The sequence below is a fragment of the Balaenoptera physalus genome (assembly GCF_965194825.1).
Source record: "Balaenoptera physalus genome assembly, chromosome: 1".
Classification (NCBI taxonomy): domain Eukaryota; kingdom Metazoa; phylum Chordata; class Mammalia; order Artiodactyla; family Balaenopteridae; genus Balaenoptera; species Balaenoptera physalus.
Genome location: NC_138882.1, coordinates 188,344,037 through 188,365,077, shown reverse-complemented (window position 1 = coordinate 188,365,077; position 21,041 = coordinate 188,344,037). Strand labels below are relative to the sequence as shown.

Here is a 21,041-nt window from a genome sequence, read left to right as displayed (position 1 = left end):
ATCTCATTTGGGTTGATCCTATGAGTTGTGTAATTAGGGCCCTATTAAAAGGTAGACCCTTCCTCCTTCCCGTCTTTTTTTTTTTATTAATTTTTTTATATTAAACTCCCACAGTCTCTCAGTCATGCCCTTATTGCTTTTGGTCAACCATTTGCAGCAGCCTGATTAAATGAGGGCACCAGCCGAGCTGTATGGTCTTGTGTGAGCTACTTCTGCCTCTTGGGAGTGGCAGTGGGAGGGTGCCAGGCAGAGAAGCCTCCGAGGGCTAGTGACGGCTTGTGTGGCAGGTCGGGGGTAGAGGATGAGCCGCTGTGAACTGGCAGCGGGCCGGAGAGAGTCATAGGGTGCCAGAGAAGTGATGGGCTGGGAGCGCCCACCCACAGAAAGCCCCGAGGCACTCAGCCCAAGTCACACCTTCCCAGGGGAGATTCCTCCGGCCGTGTGTGTTAGCTGTCTCCTGGGTGCTCAGGAGGAACAGACAATTGAAGAATAAAGCTAAGCCTTCTTCCCAAGTAATTTATGTATCTTATTTGGGGAAGAAAATGCATTTGTTACACGCGAAACAATTAGCAAACGGCACAAGGCTGTATATAATTTTAGCAAACAGTACAAAATTGTATATAATTTGGTGCAGAATTGCCTGGCTGGGAGTATAAGAGAGCCCTCATTATTCAGAGAAGGAAGAGTTCTCTGGGGGTAGGGGGTGCTTAGGGATGGTTTCTGTGAAACTTGAAGCCAGGTCTGGAGGAATAGGATAGTCCGGTGTTGAGGGAGCACCGTGCTCAGTTAGTTTTGGTTTTGTTTTTAACTGAGTGGGGTGCATATTTTCCACAAAATTCCTTAATGGAAGCTGCCTGTTCTCTACACTAAAAAGGCTAAGCATGGGATGCTGAAGGCAAATAATCTTGTTCTTTGTTTTCAGAACTAGATGAGCACTTTGGAAGAATTTTTCCCTTTATTAAAAAAGTGAGTTACAACAAAAGAGGCTCTACTGATTAGTCAGTACGGTGCAAGTTTCATTGTTCGGTGGATGTATTTGGGTGTCTGCATCATTGTTTTGCTCTATTTGCTAGGGAAGGAGGGCCTGATTTTCATATCTGTCCTCTCTGGGCTATAAAAACTGGCTTGTGATTTTGAGTTGATAAGTATGGTCTTGTGGTCTCTAACTGACACATTTGTGTTCATAGCCATCCCCTGGTCTTGATTCCAGCCGCATAGCGACACTGCACGTACCTTCTCTTGCCCCTTCAATCCTCCTCCGCTCCCAAAAGAACCAACCCAGCAACTCTGGCCACATTAGTGGGATAATTGCTCTATAATGTCATGATGTCCTCAGGGCTGGTGATTGGTAAACAGACTCATTTTGATGAATTCTGTAAACTCCCAGTTGAAATTCTCTGATTGTTAATGACAAAACTCTTTGCCAGAGTTAAAACGGCTGATTACTTTTTCTTCATACTTTGTTCACTGAACTTTGCCTCCCAGGGCAAGCTCCAGAGTACTGACCTCTAGCTTCTCCCAGACGTGTTCAGAACCTTCTGTCAGTTTCCCACAGACCCGCGATTTCTCATCCCCTGTGTGGGCGCGTGCTCGGGCCGTCACAGAGGTTCTGGGTCGGTCCCGGCACTGCTCCGCCAGGATCAAGTCCTGCCTAGTCAATAGATCTGTAAGAATGGGTGGACAGTTGTCTGAGTGGAGTAACTCGGTTCCTCTCTTGCTTGGACACAGACACAGGGGTTAAGTAATGTCTTGAGAGTCCTTCTAGTCATATGAGTTTAGGGTATTTGAAGCAGCAATAAATATGCTCCCTTGTTTCAATACAACAAGCTCCTCAATATTCAGCAATACTATTGCTTACCTACTTTATACAACACTTAACGGAATTGGGCTAAACTAGAATTTCAGCGTTTTCCTCTTTGACACCAACTTCTTTCTAATGGATGAATCTTCTCTTCCTCTAACCTGTAGGTATAGGTTTTGTTTTTGTTTTTTGTTTTTTTGTTTGTTTTTTGTTTCTATCCTTTTCCTTGCATCCCTCTACCAAAATAATCCCAAACTACAATTAATGTACCTTTATAAATGATGATGGTAATTCTACTTTATCACCTTCCCTAGGATTAATATTTTTAGTATGCTGAATTCTTTTTTTTTTTAAACATTACATTCCCATGACTTATTTATTCTATAACTGGAAGTTTGTTCCTTTTGACCATTTTCACCCATTTCCCCCACCCTCCCCTGAGTTCCATTTTTTTTTTTTTTTTTAAATTTTTAATTTTTTAGGTTTCACATATCTGAAGTAGGGAAGTATCATGTATCCTCAGGTTTCTCCCTGAGGCTAAGACAGAACCTTGAGGCAGGGAGGGGGTGGTTCTGCATCACATGTTTGATCTCCACCCTTCTGGGGAGCTCATCCACCTTATACCTGGAACACCCAAGATTTTCTCTTTGGTTTTTAAGTCAGTTAACCGGAGGCTGGTAATCAAAAGGCCATTAATATCTTGATGAATTCAGGGAGCTAGTCTGTGAGCTTCTCTTTAGGAGAGCTGTGGCTGGTTGCCTGTCTCCTGGAGACCTCTCGCACGTACTTCTGGCACAGTCTCCCCTATATTTGTATCTTTTGTGGGTCAAGTATTGATACTTGGGTATACTTGTTGGTGGGCTCACTGTGGATAGGTGATTCTTATGTTTTTTCCCCACCAAAACATTTCTGAAGAATGACATTCACACGCTCAATGCATTTCTTTGTGTATACTCACATACATATGTGTGTATATGTATATCCAGAACATGTAACACACATATATTTATTTTACAAAGTTCAAAGCACTTGGTGGGGAAATAAAATTGATTTTAATAGTGTATTCATGAAAGTGTTTTACAAGCACAGGGGTAATAAAACTAGCCACTTAAGAGATTTCAGGAAATTGTCATTTTTCCAGGAAAAATAAATAAATATGGCAAATCTAAAGTATTAAGCATTATTATTTAAAGGGTCTGTAGTGGTTGATTTCTGTGGGTGTAGCAGAGTTAGGTTTGCTGAAGTGAACTGTAATCTCCACCTCTTGTTTCCCCCTCAGTGACTGGGGGTGATATTATAGGGATAATCCTAAGTATGCTCTATTTATTTATTTGTAAAAAGTGAATCATCTGCAGATTTGGTGCTTATGGTACCAAAGCAGGAGGCACCCCTCACGGCTGCTGTGAGAAACTTGGAACCTAAACCGAGTGTCAGCACCCAGAGGGTGGGGCTGGTGGCGCTCCTCCGTTGGGATGCTGCCGTGCGTCCAGGCTCCGGGTGCTGGGCTGGAGGCCTGGGCACCTAGGTAGGAGGAAACGTTGGCTTTCCTCCTTCCCCACTCCCCTCTCATCACCTGTGGAAAACGCTGCTCTTTTAACACTGGCACCCCTTGTCGGGAGGGTGCCTGAGATTCCCGCCTGTCCTGCAGATGCGGGGAGGAAACTGGAGAGAACTAAATGCTGAAATGGATGGACTTGAGAAACGCCTCATTCCGTCTCTGGGTGGCGTCTCTGTAATCTCTAGGCTACTTACTGATTTTGAAATTACTGCCTCTTCCTACTCCGTCCTTCCTATTACAGACTGAGAAGGTTTATTGAGTAGACGAGGCGGTGCCCTTTCAGTTCTTTCCTCCTTCAGGTAAATGAAGAGGTTGTGTTTTCAGTTTTAAGGTATCCTGATGATTATTAGATGAATCGAAACTCTTAGGAGTAATAATTAGAGAAATGGAATTTGAGATTGTTATTCAGCTTTGTTTATGTTTTGGGTTTCTGGCTTTCGTGGTAACACTTTATATTTGCTGTCGTTTCTGTAATCAGAGGCCCTGACTGTTGGATAACTGAGCAGTGTCCTCAGTCTGGAGTGGGAACCAGGAAGCTGAGCGCTCAAGTGCCTTTTCTCAGAGCCACAGTGATCAGGGGAGTTGGGTTTTTCATCTTGTCACCAGACTCATTCTTTGAGAAGAGGTTTCATTTTCTCCCTTTCGTCCTGGAGACACAGTCTGAGAGTTCTACCCGGGCGTTGGCTGGGCATGGGATGTATAGAGCTCTTTTTTGGGCAGAGTGACCTTCTGAAAATGTTTTTCTGTTGTTTTAAATCAGTCGTTATCTTACTTGAAAGAATTTTTACTCAAAAGCTGCTTTTAAAGTATGACCTAAAGGTGGGTATTCCATGTGGCAAACTCAGCAAATCCCCTACGAGCCCCCAGTTTGTGAAGCACTGAATGTCGTACTTAGGGCAGCCGTGTGCCCTCTGCTTTTGAGGATAATTTCAATTTAAAATATTTTAGCCCATTGTCAAACCATGCAGACCAATTTGGGTTTGAAAAATCCGCTCTTGTAGTTAACCCCACTCTGCGCTGAGAAGCTGCGGGAAGATAAAGTGGTGCTTTGGAGAAGGACGCGATTGCGGCCCTCCCTCCTTCCCTCCCAGCTCTCCTTTCTTTTATGGTTTGTAGTTATAACCAAGATTTATGCCTGTTGCTCCACAAATCTTCTCTCTGCCATTACGAGTTTGTCTGCACAGTCTAGAGACGGGGCCGACGCTGAGTGACGCTTGAAGTAAATCTGCGTGGGGTGGTCCCTGAGCCCGAGGCCGACAGGAGCCGGCTCCTGGCCCCCCGGATGGGGCTAGATTGCCCCTGTCGGGGAGGAGACGTGCTGCCACCTCTGTGGCCTCTTGCCTTTGGTGGCCCTGCTGGCCCTGGTCTCCTGCTTGTGCTCACAGAGTCTGCGGGGTGGTGCCCTGGGGTAGCACCAAGAGGCCTTTCTCTTTGTGTCCGCTGTGGTCCAGTCAGGCCATGGCAAGAGCATCTTCAGGGGCAGGGCTGCCTTCTCCAGCTTGGAGGGGAGGAGCTGCTGATAGAATCAGGCACACAAGTTGATCATACGTATATACATGGTTTAGTTTTTCCACAGTTTGCTGAAAATGGGTTTTGATGGAGAAGCGGAAGAGTAAACAGCATTCATTAAACATCTTTCTTTTTCCCTTTCCTCATACCTTCTGTTTGCTGTATTCTTTTCTTTGACTCACATCAGATCTCTTGTGAGATGAAGTGGCAGCACCAATAAATACATATTTTTAAGAAAGTGTCAAGAGCTTTCATTAGAAACTGATTCACTGTCATGGTGCCGAGTGCTCTTGACTGGGCAGCTCCTGGCTGGTCACATCCACACCCACACCCCTTCTGCAGACCAGGAGGGCGTCAGCTTGTCTTGAACCCGTGGGCCAGTTGATTTGTTAGCAAATTAGGCAGTTTTGTTAAATATGCTATAAACAGGTGAAATATAATGTGAACAGAGTGATCTATAAATGTAAACACAAATGTAAAAAGAGGGTTCTGTGAAAACTAAGCTGAATGTTTTGGTAAATGCAAACTGCTAAAAAGATTGCTGTCTTTTTAGGTGTGAGTGGGGAAGATCCTAACAATCTAGAAGTATTCTGTACTTCAGTTTGCTTTGCTAATGTCTTTTAAGGGCTCGCTTTGCTTTAGAAATTGTGAAGGGTGTGTTATGGGTGGAGTTTATGCAAGAAAGACGTCTGGGAACTCCAGTCTGTGGGTCCCACACTCAAAGAAAAGGTCTTGGCTCTACATCAAAAGATTAGCAAATGACTGCAGGTTTGTTTATAGGTTTTAAGTTAATGTGAAACGTTTAAGGTATGTAGATAGACCCCGTTTTTAATGATTCCCTGCTTTAACTGATTTTTCAGTTAACTGACCAACTGCTAGGTCTGATCACATAGGCCAGGAGGACTTCTGCCTTACGATGTGCTGGCCTCCGTGCTGGTTTCCTTTATCTTTGTTATCTTGTTTCATCCCAGCGAACCGGCGAGGATCACTCTTCCTCAGTTTACAGTGAGGAAACAAGCCCACGGCAGTCAGGTTCCCGCAGCTAGTCAGCGGCAGGGCTGGGATGTAAATCCTGGCGCCCGCACTGCTGAGCTCTTCTCTCCGTCAGAGTTGAGCAGGGTGGGAGAGCAGGCAGGGGCGGCGTGCCTGCCTCGCAGAGCACAGAAGTCTGGGAGAGGGCTTTGGCTCGTTCAGGTGCTGCCTGGTGAGTCTGTGCTTCCTCTGAAGCCTCTGCCTTCACGCGCTCTGGCTGGTTGGAGTCTTTTGTATGTGTCTTAGCTGTTGAAAAGGCACCTATTAATTTATCAGAGGTGATGTGGGCCTCCTCGTGCGTGGAGGAAGCTTCTGCACCCATGTACCTCACTAATGACAGGCTACGGGATGGAGGCGAGATAATAGGATCTTTCATCTCTGTCTGTGGAGCAAGGTGCTATGTCCCTGGTAGCTTCTAGAGGGCAGCAGCCGCTTATCGTTCCCTCTGGCAGAGGGAAGGGTCCACAACTGAGCGCTCGGCTTTTGACTCCACATAAGAAACCACAGTGTTCAGGATCTTCCGTCTCTGCTTTCTCTGCCCCCTCAGATAAATCCTTTATCTGTGTCCCCATCAACATCCACAAATCCTTCACTGTCAGAATTAAGGCGGCAAAAGTCACTTGCTTTGAAGATAGGAGAATGTCTTCAGGAGAGTAAAATCTTCTTGTCACATCTTACTTGTTGCCAATGATAACCCACGCTAATACTGTTTGGATGCTTTGAAACTTTCCCCTGTGGACACGGGTCTTTATTCTGTTGGGAACACCACTGTCATGTGGTTGATCATCTGTCCTTCCTGTCAGCATGTGCCTTAACTTTCCCCACCCCCACTCCCAAGCCGGGCTTACGGAGGTTCCTCTTCAATTCTAAATGACTCATTTCATAAGCACATTAAGGAGGAAACCCTGGATTTGTCAATCCTTTTAGCCTTTGGGGCCCAAGATGCATATGGCCAGCTTGTGCCTTGTTGAAGTGAACGGCTGACTACCCCCATCCCAGAAGCACATATTTCACCGTGGCCCTGACTCTCAGGTCTTCTTCCAGTTGTCTGTCTGAAGCAGGGGACAGAAGGGAGAAGGGCTGGTTGCAGGCAGAACCGGAGTTTTGCGGTACACACGGAGAAGTAAATTGGCCGCCACGTTTCAGCCCTGTGGGGTTCATCTAGGACTTAGCTGAGACTTCTCAGTCCTGACTCTACCGTGGGAGGAGCTGGTGACCAGTGCTCCCGGGCTCTGCCTTCTTGCAGGCTTTCATCTGAGGACCCTGAGGACCCCGGCATGCTGGGGAAGGGTGGGAGCTTCCATCCCGGCTCCGAGAGTGGCTTTCCTCAGAGACAGAGGCCCGCCTCCTAACCTCACCTCTCCAGCTTGCTCTCTGTTGTCTCTCTGAAAAATGGCGGTTAATAGAATCTGCTAATGAACAGAAGAAATAACTAGAAATAGTGGCAGATCATTTGACAGCAAAGTGGTTTATAACTTCTGTTTATCAAACGATGATGATTATCATTATTGTTATTTCTATTGGATTTTTGAAGAATTCAGCCTGGTCTCCAGAGCCCCATTTATAAGACTCTTTATTTCTTCCTTTGTACTGTCTAGGAATAACTTTATTCCAGTGAAATCCAGGTCTGTGGTTCCGCACGCCTCCCCAGCCCCTCCCAGCTCCATTTTTCTCCCTTCCTCTCTGCGCAGCTTCCATTACCTCAGCGGGCTCCGGCCGGTGGGGTATCCCCTGCTGACCAGACCGGCAGAGCTAATACCGGCTGGAGGAACGCTGCAGCATTTGTTTTGGCAGTTCCTGGATTTGGTTTAATGTACAATTGATTTTTTTAATGTATTTAATCATTTTTTTCTTACCTCATAAGGATTAACCTGCACAAACCTCATTTTATCCTAACTGTGGCTTTGGGAGGAAGGAAGAAGAAAATTGAGTTTCTCTAGCTTATTTTATTCTTTCACTTTTTATTTTCTGAATGGCTTTTCCTGCCGAAGCAGCTCAGTAAAATACGATGTATTTTAGTGGCCATTACTTACTCATCACTAACTGGTCTCTCCTGCTTCCCTTTGTCTGTGAACTAAATACAGGGGGTCTAACGATAATTGGTAGCTCTATCACAGACTCGCCAATTATAGATCAACAGGGAAAACAGCCCAGTGATGGTTTGTGGTTGGCACTGGCTGCCTACCCAGCAAACGCGAGTTATCGTTCTGCATCTGCCCCTGAGTTGGGCTTGACCAGATCGGTCCTTTCCTAACTTTGTACCTTGGCTTCCCTAATTGCATCACACGGTCTCCCTGATGTACAGATTTCAACTTCATTTTATCCCTATGTGTGGTTTTCACGTCCACGTTGTCCTTTCTTAGTTCCTGCCTCTTTGTCATGTCTACACAGTATTAACGCAGAGAGGTTTTGTTTCTGTTTTCTTTGTGGCTCCCTGGTGCCTAGAATGGTTAGGTGGCAGGCTACAGATGAAAGATTCTCTTGAAACCAGCGGTTTTCTGTATAGTTTTGTCTGCCGAGTCCAAGTAAAGGCAAGTCTTTGTGGGTGCCCAGTTCAGCCCCCTTTTTGAGCGTTTATCTGATTTGTATTCCAGCTTATCCACTTTGCTCTGGCACAGGATGGGGAAAAGTTGCGTCTCACTGTTAGGCTGCCAAGCTCTCGTGTAGGGCTGCTAGGTGCTGAAGTGGCAAAGGAGTCCCTGTGCCGTATGGCCACATTTCCAAGCAGAATACATTTTTCGTTTGTTTGTTTCCTGGGTATTTCGCACCTAGGCCCCTTGCTGAACCCTGTATGCAGTGGGCACACATCCTTATCCCTCAGCTCCCAGCAGGAGGTAGGCACTCAGCACATGCTTGTGGCGTGTGTGTGTGTGTGTGTGTGCGTGTGTGTGTGCGTGCCCGCGCGCGCTCACTTATGTAGATGGTGATGGTGAGCCAAGGGGCTGGAGTGCCCAGTTGCTGCCCGCTGGGAACTTAGGGTGCAGCATTCCCACTGGTACGCAGATGTTCAGTGTACCATTGCCACGTAGGCAGCATAAAGCGGGCATTTTATGAAAGGGAACATCAGAGGAAACATTATGGCTGAGACCTTTATAGCCTTTCCATTATTATGGTTTAAATCTTGACAGTCTTTATTCACAGTGACACTGGGACCAGCAAAGACAGTGCTCACTCCCACCTCCCCGTCCTCTCTCTCCACATCCTGTTCTGTAGCTGTGATAGGCATCGTTAAGTGTGCAGGCAGCAGTGCTGCTTTGTAGTTTGTCTAGAAACAGCCCCTTTTGACTCAGAAGTTGGAAACCAGATGACTCACCATTCTGTTTGTTTTATTGCAACTGTCATTTCATAAAATGCCCTGAAACCTTTAAACTGTAAATGCCAAAGTAAGGTTTTCGTCTTTCTGTTTTTATTTTGTTACCTCTTCTGTTATCTGTGATCTTTTCTTTCATGTCTCTCTTTTCTCCTTCCCGTTCATAATTATTTTCCCTTTCATTTGTCTCTCTTTCTCCCCTGCACACCCCCCACCCTCCGCCCACCGCTTTGATGGTGATCGTGATGGCATCTGTAGTTGAAGTAGTCTCTGCTAACATCATGATGAGTTCTCTCCAGGTTTACTGCCATCAGATTGAGAGTCTACGCCCCCCAGTTTTTGTGTGTGGTTTAGAAATGGAAACATCCACGTACATTGAATTTTATAAAGGACTCACTGGTTTCAGCTCTAGAGGCTAATGCCATGTCAAAGCGTAACAGGAACTCACTTTTTGTGATACTGCATTTTGCAAAATCGTGGGTCTCTCCACATATCCATTTCCTCCCTTGAATGGGTACCAGGATCACAGTGTGACTAAGATTGCTAGGCTTTCCTAGGACGGCCTGTAGGGTTCCTACACAGAATGTTGATTGCCAGGAGAGGGCCTTGATCTTATTAACCTTTTTCTCTCCTAAGATGGCATTTACCTGGAATTCCTGAAGTAAAAGAGAGCATTCTTACGGCTTAGGTGGGGTGTCAGGATCTAAATTTTTAAGGACTTGAGCTCTCAAACTAGGACTTGTCGGATATTTCTTCCTGCAGTTTCTGACACTGTGGCACTTGACTGAGTCACCTGATTGATGACTTGAACATCATTGGGTGTTAAACACCTGGCCAGGGAAACAGGGACCCTCTGTGGATTTACTCAGAGGACGGCAGACAGACTGTGGAATTTTAATGAAGGTGGGGTGGGTCCCTGATGTTCATCTGCTTTGGAGCATAACCAAATCCCAGCATTAACTTCAGGAGTATTTGTGGGAAACCTGCACTGGTGTCAGTGGTCATATTTCACATTTATCAAATTCATAAATCCTACTGAACTAATTTTAGAAGTAGCTAGTTATAATGAAAAAGAACAATTACTTCAGATGCACAGGAGCCTCTCTTAAATGTTCCTTGTTGTTTTTCTTTTTCTTTTTTTTAAAAGGCCTTTGGTCTATTTGGGCCTTCAGAGTGAGCCATCCTCTGAATTCTGTTGCAGTAAAACTTCTTTCCTATATGTCTCTAAGGAAGGAGAGTATTTTCTATGCTGTGAATGGGGGAAAACATGATATCATTACAGTATTTAATAAATTTGATGGCTGTGAGTTTTAAACATGAGTTCTGTTAATCTGCAGGGCAGCTTTCAACATAGAATGCTGTGTTTTCACCCACTTGGCTCGATGTCTGTTTCTGACACAACCACTATTCCTGCTGCTGGAAAATAGAAAACCACAGGCTGTTAACTTAATACTCTTCCCTTCTGGGGCTAGGGTGGGAGCAGGGCGGGGGGCAAAGCGGGGGTTCAAATCAAGATACTCTCACTCCCCACTGGAGAGAGATGTTTCCTCGTTCCAGCTGACAGTTTGAACAAGGATTCTAGAGTTTCTGGCCATATTAATTAAACCTCAGTGAGGGGTGCCCTGCGCGTTTACTCCTTGGGACCAGGAGCAGCCTGCCAAGCGTCTCTCCGCAGGCTCCCTCTGGATTGCCTACCTGTGGGTGCCTTCTCCCTTCCCGGGCAGGGCCTGTTGGAGGAGCAGGAGGATCACTGAGTGCTTGTGGCCTCTTCATTCCTTGGCTTCTCTGCTGAGCCCTCCAGCAGGGGTGCCAATTCTTCCATTTAGCTGACTATTATATAGCCCTTAAAAGGGAAGGGTTTATTTTAGCTGGCTGCTATATTGATTGCTATAGGGATGTTTCTGTTTTCACTGGCTGCTATATTGACTGGGAAAGGGAAAGGGGCCGTATTGCCGGGAGCTGTCATATTGACTGTTACAGAAAAGATCTGTATTTAAGCAGTACCAGTGCACTGGGATCTCCCAGGCAAGATATTAATGCTAATTCATCTGCTCACCCCCTGCTGTGAGTGTTATTTGTTTAAATCTGTAGATTCCCACAGCGCGTTTATATCCTCACTAGAGTGAGCTCGGCTCCCTGTAATTATTTAACATTATATGCTGATATAAATTGTAACAGTTAAAGAATGGTAATGAGTAGCCAAAAAAGAAAAGAAGAAGAAAAAAGAAAGGAAACGGGAAAAAAAAGAAAAGAAAAGGAGAAAGTATGTTGAAAACCCATATAGCGTATACATATTATAAGTTTGTCGTGTATGTGTGTGTGTGTATATATCTATGTGACATTTGAAATGGCAGAGTCAGATTCTGAAACAGCAGTGAACTACGTCTGGCATCTTTTCTCCCACTCCAGGTTGATTTGTACAGTGTGGCCGAGTCCACGTATTGTGCATCTGTGTGTGCGCACGTACGCGCGTGCTCACGTCACCCGCCAGAAAGACTGTACTGACGTGTGCTCTGATGTGCTGTTTGTACACACGTGCGTGATTACATACTGTGTGTGTGTTCCATGTAGCGGCAAGAAATTTATCCATTAGCAATTCAGCTTCTTGACGAGTAGCTGATACTTCCTTCTAGCTTCCATGTTGGCACAGGAACTCTGGGCCCGAGACCCACCTTGGGGAGAGCCAGGGGGAATGCTCAGTTGGGATGAACTCATAGGCCATTGGGTGTCACTGTCGCTCTATTGTCTATAGTTGAAAGAGGGCTGTTAGGCTGGGGAAACTGGAATTCAAAAGAAAGTTGTTTTTCTGCCTAAATGGAGGTGTCGTTGGTTTGAGATGTTTGCATTTTGAGATCCCCCTTTAAAAGTAGTTGTTTCGTTGGCTGTTTTTGCCGTGCTAAGCTAGGCATTTTGATTGTTCTTGAAAATTGTGTGCTGACCGTGAGCTCTGTTTGGATATCAGCTGGAGCACACCAGAGGAGGGCTTCCGATGAGCAGAAAAGTTCCACCTTAATTGGAAACCCACTTACCAAGGAGAGAGGACCTGGGCAAGAGCTTTAAAAAGGCGGAAGAGAAATCTCCTTGCACGCCCGAAATTCGGCCGCCCTCCCGGCCTCGTGGAGGTGGGAAGAGTGCCGAGCGCTGGTGGCAGAGGAGCCAGGCGCGCCTCTCCCGCTGGCGGCTCCCACGGCGTGGGGCCGTGCCAGGCTTCGCCACAGTTCCTACTGTGTCAGTTTAATAAATGCACTACTTAAAGCATGAAATCACAAAAGAAGAAAGAGAATGTACTTATTCAGACTCTTAATACATTAAAAATAAGGCATTAAAACTCGGACTTTTTTTTTTTTTCTTCCAGAATCGATAATGAACAGGAAGGGTTGTAGACATTAACAGTCATGGACATTCAAACTCTTATACATAAATTATCTTAGAAAAATGCACATAAGACTTGAATAATGTAAATACATTAATGCATTTAATAATTTAAACATTAAAGCGCAAGCAGGAATTTGAGGCAGAGGCTGTTCTGAGGTAAGGGATTGGTCCTAGAACCAGTGTGTCCTAGGATCGATGGGTGATTTCCCCTTGAGACACCCTGGAAAGAGAGTGCCTGGCCGGCTGGTGTGAGCTCCCATGCCAAGACTCCCTGGACATTCCTGAACTCAGCTACCTCCCTGCTCCTTATTTTTGCATATCCTGACCTTCGTCCTCGATTCTGCGTTTTCTCTGGTCCTGTGCTTCCAATTGTTTGTTCGAAAATTAAATGCTTCCACTTCAAAGAACAATGAACTTTGAGAATGTCTTGGTTGGAAAACCAAACCAAATTAAAAAATCCTTCACCCAGCTCTGGCTGCTTGTGGTTTGGAAACACGGAAGCAGTGGCTCCTACAGTCAGTCGGTCAGTCGTGCTCTCAGGCTGGAGCTCTACTGCAGCACCGAGGGCAGTGGATCCAGGCTGGGATATGCTGATGGATTTGGAGCCAGATCTAGTGGGAAAGCAGAGATGGTGTATGGTGTTAGCCTCTGGGGGTTGGCCATCACGATGGCAGTCGCCGTGCCAGGAAACAAGACAGGCGCTACGGAGTTAGACTCAGCCATCAGTGATCATGCCTTGCTTTAATCTGAGGGTTTAACCATTGGATAGACTGATGTTACTGTTTTTTTCCCCTTTCTTCCGAAATTGTATTCGCAACGGCAGAAAGTCACTGGAACGTTAAAGCCCCCTTTCCTGGCAGAATACAGAATGATCAAATTTAGTTTTTGACAACTACACTGTAAAGTCCCCTGGGAAGAACTAAGAAGCTAGGACAACACGACTCAAATTTTCATTGATCGACCCCAGTGATGTTCTCCAGTAGCTCCTTAGCCTCCTTTTATAGCCCAAATCACAAATGAGAAACTGGGAAAACCTCAGACCGGGTGTTACCGGGTACATAGTCTGGCAGCTTTACCTGTAGAAGAGGTATGTTTATTTGGTCAGTAAAACAACTGTTGCCCCACTGGGTTTGCTGTGGGCCTGAGGGACCCTTGAGAAACAGTTATCAGATGGTAGTGACTGAACCAAACCTGTTTTTATTATTGCCAAATCCATTGGCATCTTCTACTGGATCTCAGATCTCCTACCTGGAACTTTACCTGGGGTTGTCTTGATTTGACCCAGGCCTTGTCTGTTCCGGCATCTGTGGCTTTGTTTGCAACCATTTCCGGTCTTTGTTATAGCCAAAGACAGCCTCCTTTCCAGCGAACACGGTTACAAGCCAGCTTTTAACTACTTTCAGGAGAGTGGCTATAGGCTGTCCTGGCATGTGCAGCAGATACAGACAGCATTAGGCTGTGCTGCCCAGAGCAGCCAGAAGGAAAACCAGTTCTTTAAAAAGTACTAATCGGGTATTGGCTTAGAAAGGAGTAGTATCAAGAATCAGTGAGGACCACCTGGGAACAGCTCTTGAGGTCAGTATGTCGTCCTTGGGATGTGCTCAAATTCTTCTCCAGACCTGTGAACAGTATCCTTAATATCCTGACCCCTTTCCACTTGTTTTGCTTTAAAGAGGCAAGGCTTTTCTTACCAGTTTTATTTCAGCTTTGGGATGCATGTCAGTCCCAGGCCTGTTGTGTTCATTTCTTTTCCCGAGCGTTCGAAGCCCAGGCTGCTCCCTCTGTTGCTTGTCCAGCCTTGAACAGTGGCCTCTGCCTGCACCCTCTGCTTTTCATCCCGGCAGAGGGAAGAGAGTAAAATCAGGGGAGCATTCGAACCGGGGAGAACCTCGTTCTCTTTGGATTTTGCTGGTCACACCCAGGAAAGCATCATTCTCTTCCCTTAAGTTCCAAGAAATGTCTTATGGCCTTAACTGCATTATGGGCTTGTGCCAGATCGGGTTGTATGGTGGAGGCGGGGTGGGGGCAACCTCGCGCTCCTGTTGGAGGCGCAGTGCCGGCTCATCCGGCAGAGAGAGCAGATAGCACTGATCAGGGGCCAGTTCACCCCTGTGATACATCCCTTATGCAGATTTCCTCGGAAGAGAGAGGAGTCAGGTTCATTAATTAAAGGAGCCTGGCTCGAGCGCCCTGTAATTATAGGTGCTAGAAATCTGAATTTTAAGAGGTCTGTGCAGCTGCATTTTGAAAAATGCAGGGAGGCACCGAGAAGTACAGGCTGTGGGCAAGAATGTGGCTGAACCAGATTTGGGAGGTTTGGGTTTTGGCAGAATTCCCCTTCAAATTCATATTTATTCGTCCTATCTTTCTATCTTTTTTTTTTTTTTTAAATGGGAAGCTGAAGCTCTGATCTTTTTTTTTTTTTTTTTTTTTTTAATGAAGGTTACACCCTGTGACAGAGAGGCTGGCATTGTCAGAGCATGGAGGGCAGAAAGGAGTTGCCGTAAACTGGAAGATGCTTAGTTTTCAAGGAAGCAAAGGATATCTTTGGGCTCTAGGGATGCAGTGTTTGAAACAATTAAATCATTTTTGTTCTGAAATGAGTGAGGGGAACAGGGAGCAGCAGGTTGGTTTGGATGCAGTCCAGGAAGATGAGTCCCGGGCGCATGTGGGGCTCCAGCGGCTTGGTGCCCACTTCCCTTCCCCAGAACAGTGTCTCCTCTGTCGTAAATCACTTTCTGATGTGAACCCAGAGGTGCAAGCAGACAATTTCAGACCTTTTGGGAAGTCCTGACCTGTCCCTTTTCTTTCTCATTTCCTCAGTTATTGGTAGCGTGACCGTTTGCATCTCTGTTAATTAACCATGGCTCATTTGGGATGTGGATAGGAGTAGAGAGAGTTAGGATGAGTAGGGATTCCCTCCTTTCCTTTCCGAGGAAGGAAGGAAAAGACTGGTGGTGAACGGGGGCTCATCAAAGGCCTGTGCGCCTGAACGCTCAGGCAGCTGCCCCCAGCCTCCTCGCCCCTGACTGGCTTTGTCTCCTCGGAGGTATTGTAAGCAGCCTCCCATTTCACAGCTTGGACCCTCTGCCCCTCCTCTGGGGTTTGCGAGGGGCTGAAAAAATTTTTTTTATACAATATATATATTTTAAAACATTAAAAAATTTATTTATTTATTTTTGGCTGCGTTGGGTCTGCATTGCTGCGTGCAGGCTTTTCTCTAGTTGCGGTGAACGGGGGCTGCTCTTCATTGCGGTGCGCGGGCTTCTAACTGCGGCGGCTTCTCTTGTTGCGGAGCACGGGCTCTAGGCGCGCGGGCTTCAGTAGTTGCGGCATGCGGGCTCAGGAGTTGTGGCTCGCGGGCTCTACAGCGCAGGCTCAGTAGTTGTGGCGCACGGGCTTAGTTGCTCCGCGGCGTGTGGGATCTTCCCGGACCAGGCATCGAACCCATGTCCCCTTCATTGGCAGGTGGATTCTTAACCACTGTGCCACCAGGGAAGTCCCTATATATATTTTAAAGGATACTCCTCTGTACTCTTACATTCTTGTATGTATGTTGGGAAATCTACTAATTGTGAACCCATAAACTGTGGAGGAGAACAAAATCTCAAAGACTGTCATTTGGTGCGTTTACAATATGCAGATTGCAGTTCCAATTAGATTGAAACCTCTATTTAGCAGAGTGGTTTTGTGAAATAAATAACTTTTGAAGAAGGCCTACTATATATAATAAATACATATTTTTCCTTCAGTTGCTGGCATGGAGCTTCCTGCCTTCCAAACACTTGCCCTGAAATGCTGATTCAGAAGCAGGCAGCATCCTTGGGCTCTTTACGGAAGAAATGTTTCTCCTTTGCTTTCCTGGCACAGGGATTTCATCCTTGATTTACAGTGCTCAGCTTGTTAGCGCCAGCGAAGGGGAGCTGGTGTGAAGGTCGTCATGTCTGTTTTGTCCTCTCAGAGAGAGAGTGAGGGGGTGTGTGTTTCTCCCTGTGAGCTTGTGGTGGTAGTGGTGGGGTTCAAGTGCCCCCCCCCCCCCGCTTCTGTGCGAGGGAGTTGGTCAAAACTCTGGTGTCTCTCTTTTTCCACCCTCTGTACTACCTGTCATTCAGCAGGGGGTGAACGATTTTGAAAGCCTGATTCAGAATTTCAGGAAGACTAGTGGCACACCTAGTAGAGAGCTTTCTCCCTACACCCCTTCTCATAATCTTCCCCTTCTCAGGCCAGCTGTGACAAACTGACAGAAAATTAACGGATCGGGTCCTCCTATTAGGCGAGTCCCTATGCTGGAAGCCGCTCTGGCTTTATGCAGGTCCTTTAGCAGCTCCGAGCATGTGGGTGGTGGTGCTCTAAGTGGTCCTAGCAGAGAGGGCAGTGAGTGCTGTGGGAGAAGCAAACAGAATGCTCTTTGGAAGAGAGAGTGCTTAAAAGGGAGAGAGGGGCAGTAAGGTGCCCAGCTTGAAAGCACCTGGTGGAAATACTTGGACTTGCAGGGTTGCGGTCCTGAACACCACCGCCTGTCTCAGGGAGCGGTGAGCTGGATTATAATAGGATGCCTGATTACAAAGAACATTTTGAAGGCCACTTAGTCCCAGGTCAGGCTGTGCATTAAGCGTGCTAATCCTTTGCCGTAACACTGGACTGGAATTGCAAAATTGGAAGTATGCAGTCTGTTGTGTCTCAGCTTTGGCTTTAAATACTTCTATATGATGCTGCCCTGTGTGGCTTTTTCTCAGCTACCCAACTTCTCTTTCTCCAGTGGAAAGAAAAAATACATCATGAGAATATTTTCGTCTACTCACCAGTGACTTTGAAAACTACTCTTCTACATCTATTATGTGGTCACTTTTCTCATCTTCATTATTTGAAATATTAACATGTAGATAAATATAGTAACATGTAGGGGCTACACATAGGTTTTGGTCCTAGGGCCTGGCATATTGGAACAGAAAGAAACACCTAATTGCATCAGAACCACTCTAAGTTCATGTATGTGGAGCCCATCAAGCTGAAAGCATCCAGACAGCATCTGCTGTTATCAAATCACTCATGAGTCCAGCTAATTAAAATAAAGCTTCATTTTTCTGAACCATTGTTTGGCAGGAATTCGAAACGGGTCTAACCCAATTTCTGCGTGTTTATGAGCCTTTATTATATCAGAGGTACTTTTCTGTAAATGTACAGGGCAGCGTTAAATGAATTGATCCACGCAGTATCACTGTAGACGCACTGTGGACTTGCTAATGATTTCCCTTCCAGTTTTCTGGTTTCCAGACATACTCTTTAAAGCTTTATGTTCTCTTTCTCTATCCTCTGCTCCTTGTCCTCCGCTTTTTTTTTTTTAATTAACTTAAAAAAAAAATTTAACCTTTTTTCTTTGAAAACAGGATACACTTTATATTTGTTCCCTAATGAAGTTTTCTTTTCCATTTCTCTTTGTTTTTCTTTTTCTTCCTCTCTTCCTGTTTTTGCTCTTCTTCTAGGGGTTCGGATTTGCCTCTCTTTATTTCTTGCTGCTTTCTATTCCCTTCTTGTCCCCCTTTCTTAAAAATTTTTTTAAAAAATTTGTTTTATTTATTTATCTTTGGCTGCGTTGGGTCTTCCTTGCTGCGCGCGGGCTTTCTCTAGTTGCAGCGAGCCGGGGCTACTCTTCGTTGCGGTGCATGGGCTTCTCACTGCGGTGGCTTCTCTTGTTGCAGAGCACGGGCTCTAGGCACGTGGGCTTCAGTAGTTGTGGCATGCAGGCTCAGTAGTTGTGGCTCGGGGTCTCTAGAGCGCAGGCTCAGCAGTTATGGCGCACGGGCTTAGTTGCTCCGCGGCATGTGGGATCTTCCCAGACCAGGGCTTGAACCCATCTCCCCTGCATTGGCAGGCAGATTCCTAACCAGTGTGCCACCAGGGAAGCCCCTTGCCCCTTATTTTTCTCTCTTCTTATCTCTCTTCCCTTTTACGTTTTCTTCAGTGGCTCTCCTCTAACCTTCTCTTTCTCCTTTCTCTCTTCTTTCCACCTCCTCCAATGTTCCCAATAAGAGGTTTATACCTTTGTCACTACATGCAAGTACAGATTAGGGCAGAAAATGGCTGCCTATGGGGGTAAAGGGATCAGGCTGTTGGGAGATGAGGTCAGCCTGTTTTGCTTCTCTGAATTTGCTTGCATACTTTATTTTAGGTTTTAAAAAGATTTCTTCAAACCACGTCTACTCTACTTTATAGTCTAATAATGCTACTTTGAAGATCAAACGTATTATATAAATGCTAACTAATTACTCCTTGTAACACTTCGGTGAGTCCCTGTGCGGTTATAGTTCCATTTTACAGATGAGGAAGCAGAAACAGGAAAGGTAAGCAACTCTGAAAGTTACTGAAGAGGTTAGTGACTGAGTTAGAATTAAGACCAGGTCATCTTTGGCTTTGATTGTTTTTTTTAAAAAAATATAAATTTATTTATTTATTTTTGGTTGTGTTGGGTCTTCATTGCTGTGCGTGGGCTTTCTCTAGTTGCGGCGAGCGGGGGCTACTCTTCATTGCGGTGTGCGGGCTTCTCATTGTGGTGGCTTCTCTTGTTGCGGAGCACGGGCTCTAGGCGCACAGGCTTCAGTAGTTGTGGCGTGCAGGCTTCAGTAGTTGTGGCACGCAGGCTCAGTAGTTGTGGCTTGGGGTCTCTAGTTCGCAGGCTCAGCAGTTATGGCGCACGGGCTTAGTTGCTCCGCGGCATGTGGGATCTTCCCAGACCAGGGCTTGAACCCGTCTCCCCTGCATTGGCAGGCGGATTCCTAACCAGTGTGCCACCAGGGAAGTCCCTGGCTTTGATTCTTGATTACCACCTTCTGGGAGTTTACTTTTTTCTCCATGAGGATCATATATCTTAAAGATGAGGGTGAGAGAATACGAGCCCCTCTGCCCTTCTCTTCATGTACTTTTAGCCTTCTGAAGTTTCATTTGTAGTCTTTGGATGTTAAATGAATTTCTAGGTAATTCCTGGGAAAGAAGGATGCCAAACCACTTATGGGCTGGTAAAAACTCTGTCCATTACAGTCTCAAAGCAGAGCGCTCACTTTCTCTTTCCAGCGGCTTCCAGTAAGTGGGCCCACGTCACACGCGCTGGCCCCAGTGATCATAGCATTGTAGGAAGCACTGCCGTATTTGATTGAATTTAGCCATTCTGGAATGACGTGTGTATGAAGTCGTCTCTTGCATTACTGTGGCCTTTATTATTGCTAATGCATTCTGACATTACAGGTGTAGCCTTGGCTCTCCCAGAAAGGGCAACGCTGCTCTTACCAAGCTTAAGAGCATGAAACTGTTATACAGTGAAACGGGTGTTCACATTTAGTTAATAAGCAGGGTAAGGGAAATGCTTTTATAGAAAAGATAGCCAAGTGACAGAGGCCTATCCTCATTCCTTACCCAGCATTATTTCAAAAAGTGGATCAGTTAGTAGTATTCTCCTACAGAAAACTAGAGTCAATGGATCGAAGGTTCAGGAAAGCAGATTTCAACTCAGGTTAAAGAAGGACTCCTGAAAATGAATTGATCATCTTTTAAGAGAATGAATTCTCTGTTCATTATAAGCATTTGAGTGGAGGCTCACTGATCATTTGTCAGGGTTGTTGAGGACGGGAGTTCTAGGTCATGTATGGAGCCGGATGGCTTTCCTTGTCCTAGACTGTACCTGCAAAAGCAGCATCTTTGCTTGTTCTTCTTGGTTCTTTAAGTGCCTGGTATGCTGTGTGGACCCAGTGAATGCTTAGTAACTATTCATTATTTAATCTTTGGCTTCCTGCTTCTTAACTAACTTGAGTAAAAACTGTTTTTGTTCAGGTCAGGGAAGCCACCATCTCTGCCACCCTCCTGGAATAAGTCCTTCTGGAGAGCCACATTTTCCAGATGGCCATCGAGATCCGTATGAAAACAAAACAAAACACTTTAAAACTTTTGGCTGGGAATTACATAAAATGGGTTATATGCTTTCTCGCTTTATTAGGCAGAGTAGACTATAATTTAATCCTGATGACTCAGTATCATCATTTTAGATGTACATGTTTATATTGTGTTGGAAGTGTAGCTCTGTTTTCAAAACCTGTTGAAATATAGATCTGTTGTGTATTTGCCCCTCCTCTGAATGACTCCATCTGTGCCGAATGACCCCGGACTGATAAACTTTTTGAGTTTTCTGTTTGCTTTTCATAGATGATTCTCTCCTGACATTTGTTGCTAGGCTTTTTTCACTATCTGGTCTTTGGTCTGTGAGTATCTCCTGCTAGCTGGCTCAATTCTCCTTTCTCATGTGCAGTTTTTAATCTTCTGTGATTTGGACACAATTTAACTAAGCTTGTATACGAAATAAATAGTAAGTAGTGTGAATAAATCTTTGCTATGTGTAATATATGTGGAATTTGTCATTTCTTTTTTGGCAACAGCGATTTCTTCTCTCTTTCCCTCTCTCCTTCCCCTTC

At 45.5% G+C, this 21,041-nt stretch overlaps 1 protein-coding gene across 7 annotated transcripts in view; it reads left to right on the top strand.

Moving 5' to 3' along the window:
- PEX14 (peroxisomal biogenesis factor 14) overlaps nt 1–21,041 on the top strand; it is a 139,577-nt gene that overhangs the window by 19,070 nt on the left and 99,466 nt on the right. For 2 of the 7 annotated variants that reach the window (XM_082461323.1, XM_082461322.1), the window contains one exon: nt 20,407–20,488. The exons of the other annotated variants lie outside the window; for them this stretch is intronic. In XM_082461323.1, the coding sequence (XP_082317449.1) occupies nt 20,407–20,488 (82 nt within the window). The remainder of the gene's footprint in view (nt 1–20,406; nt 20,489–21,041) is intronic. 7 annotated transcript variants of the gene reach the window in all.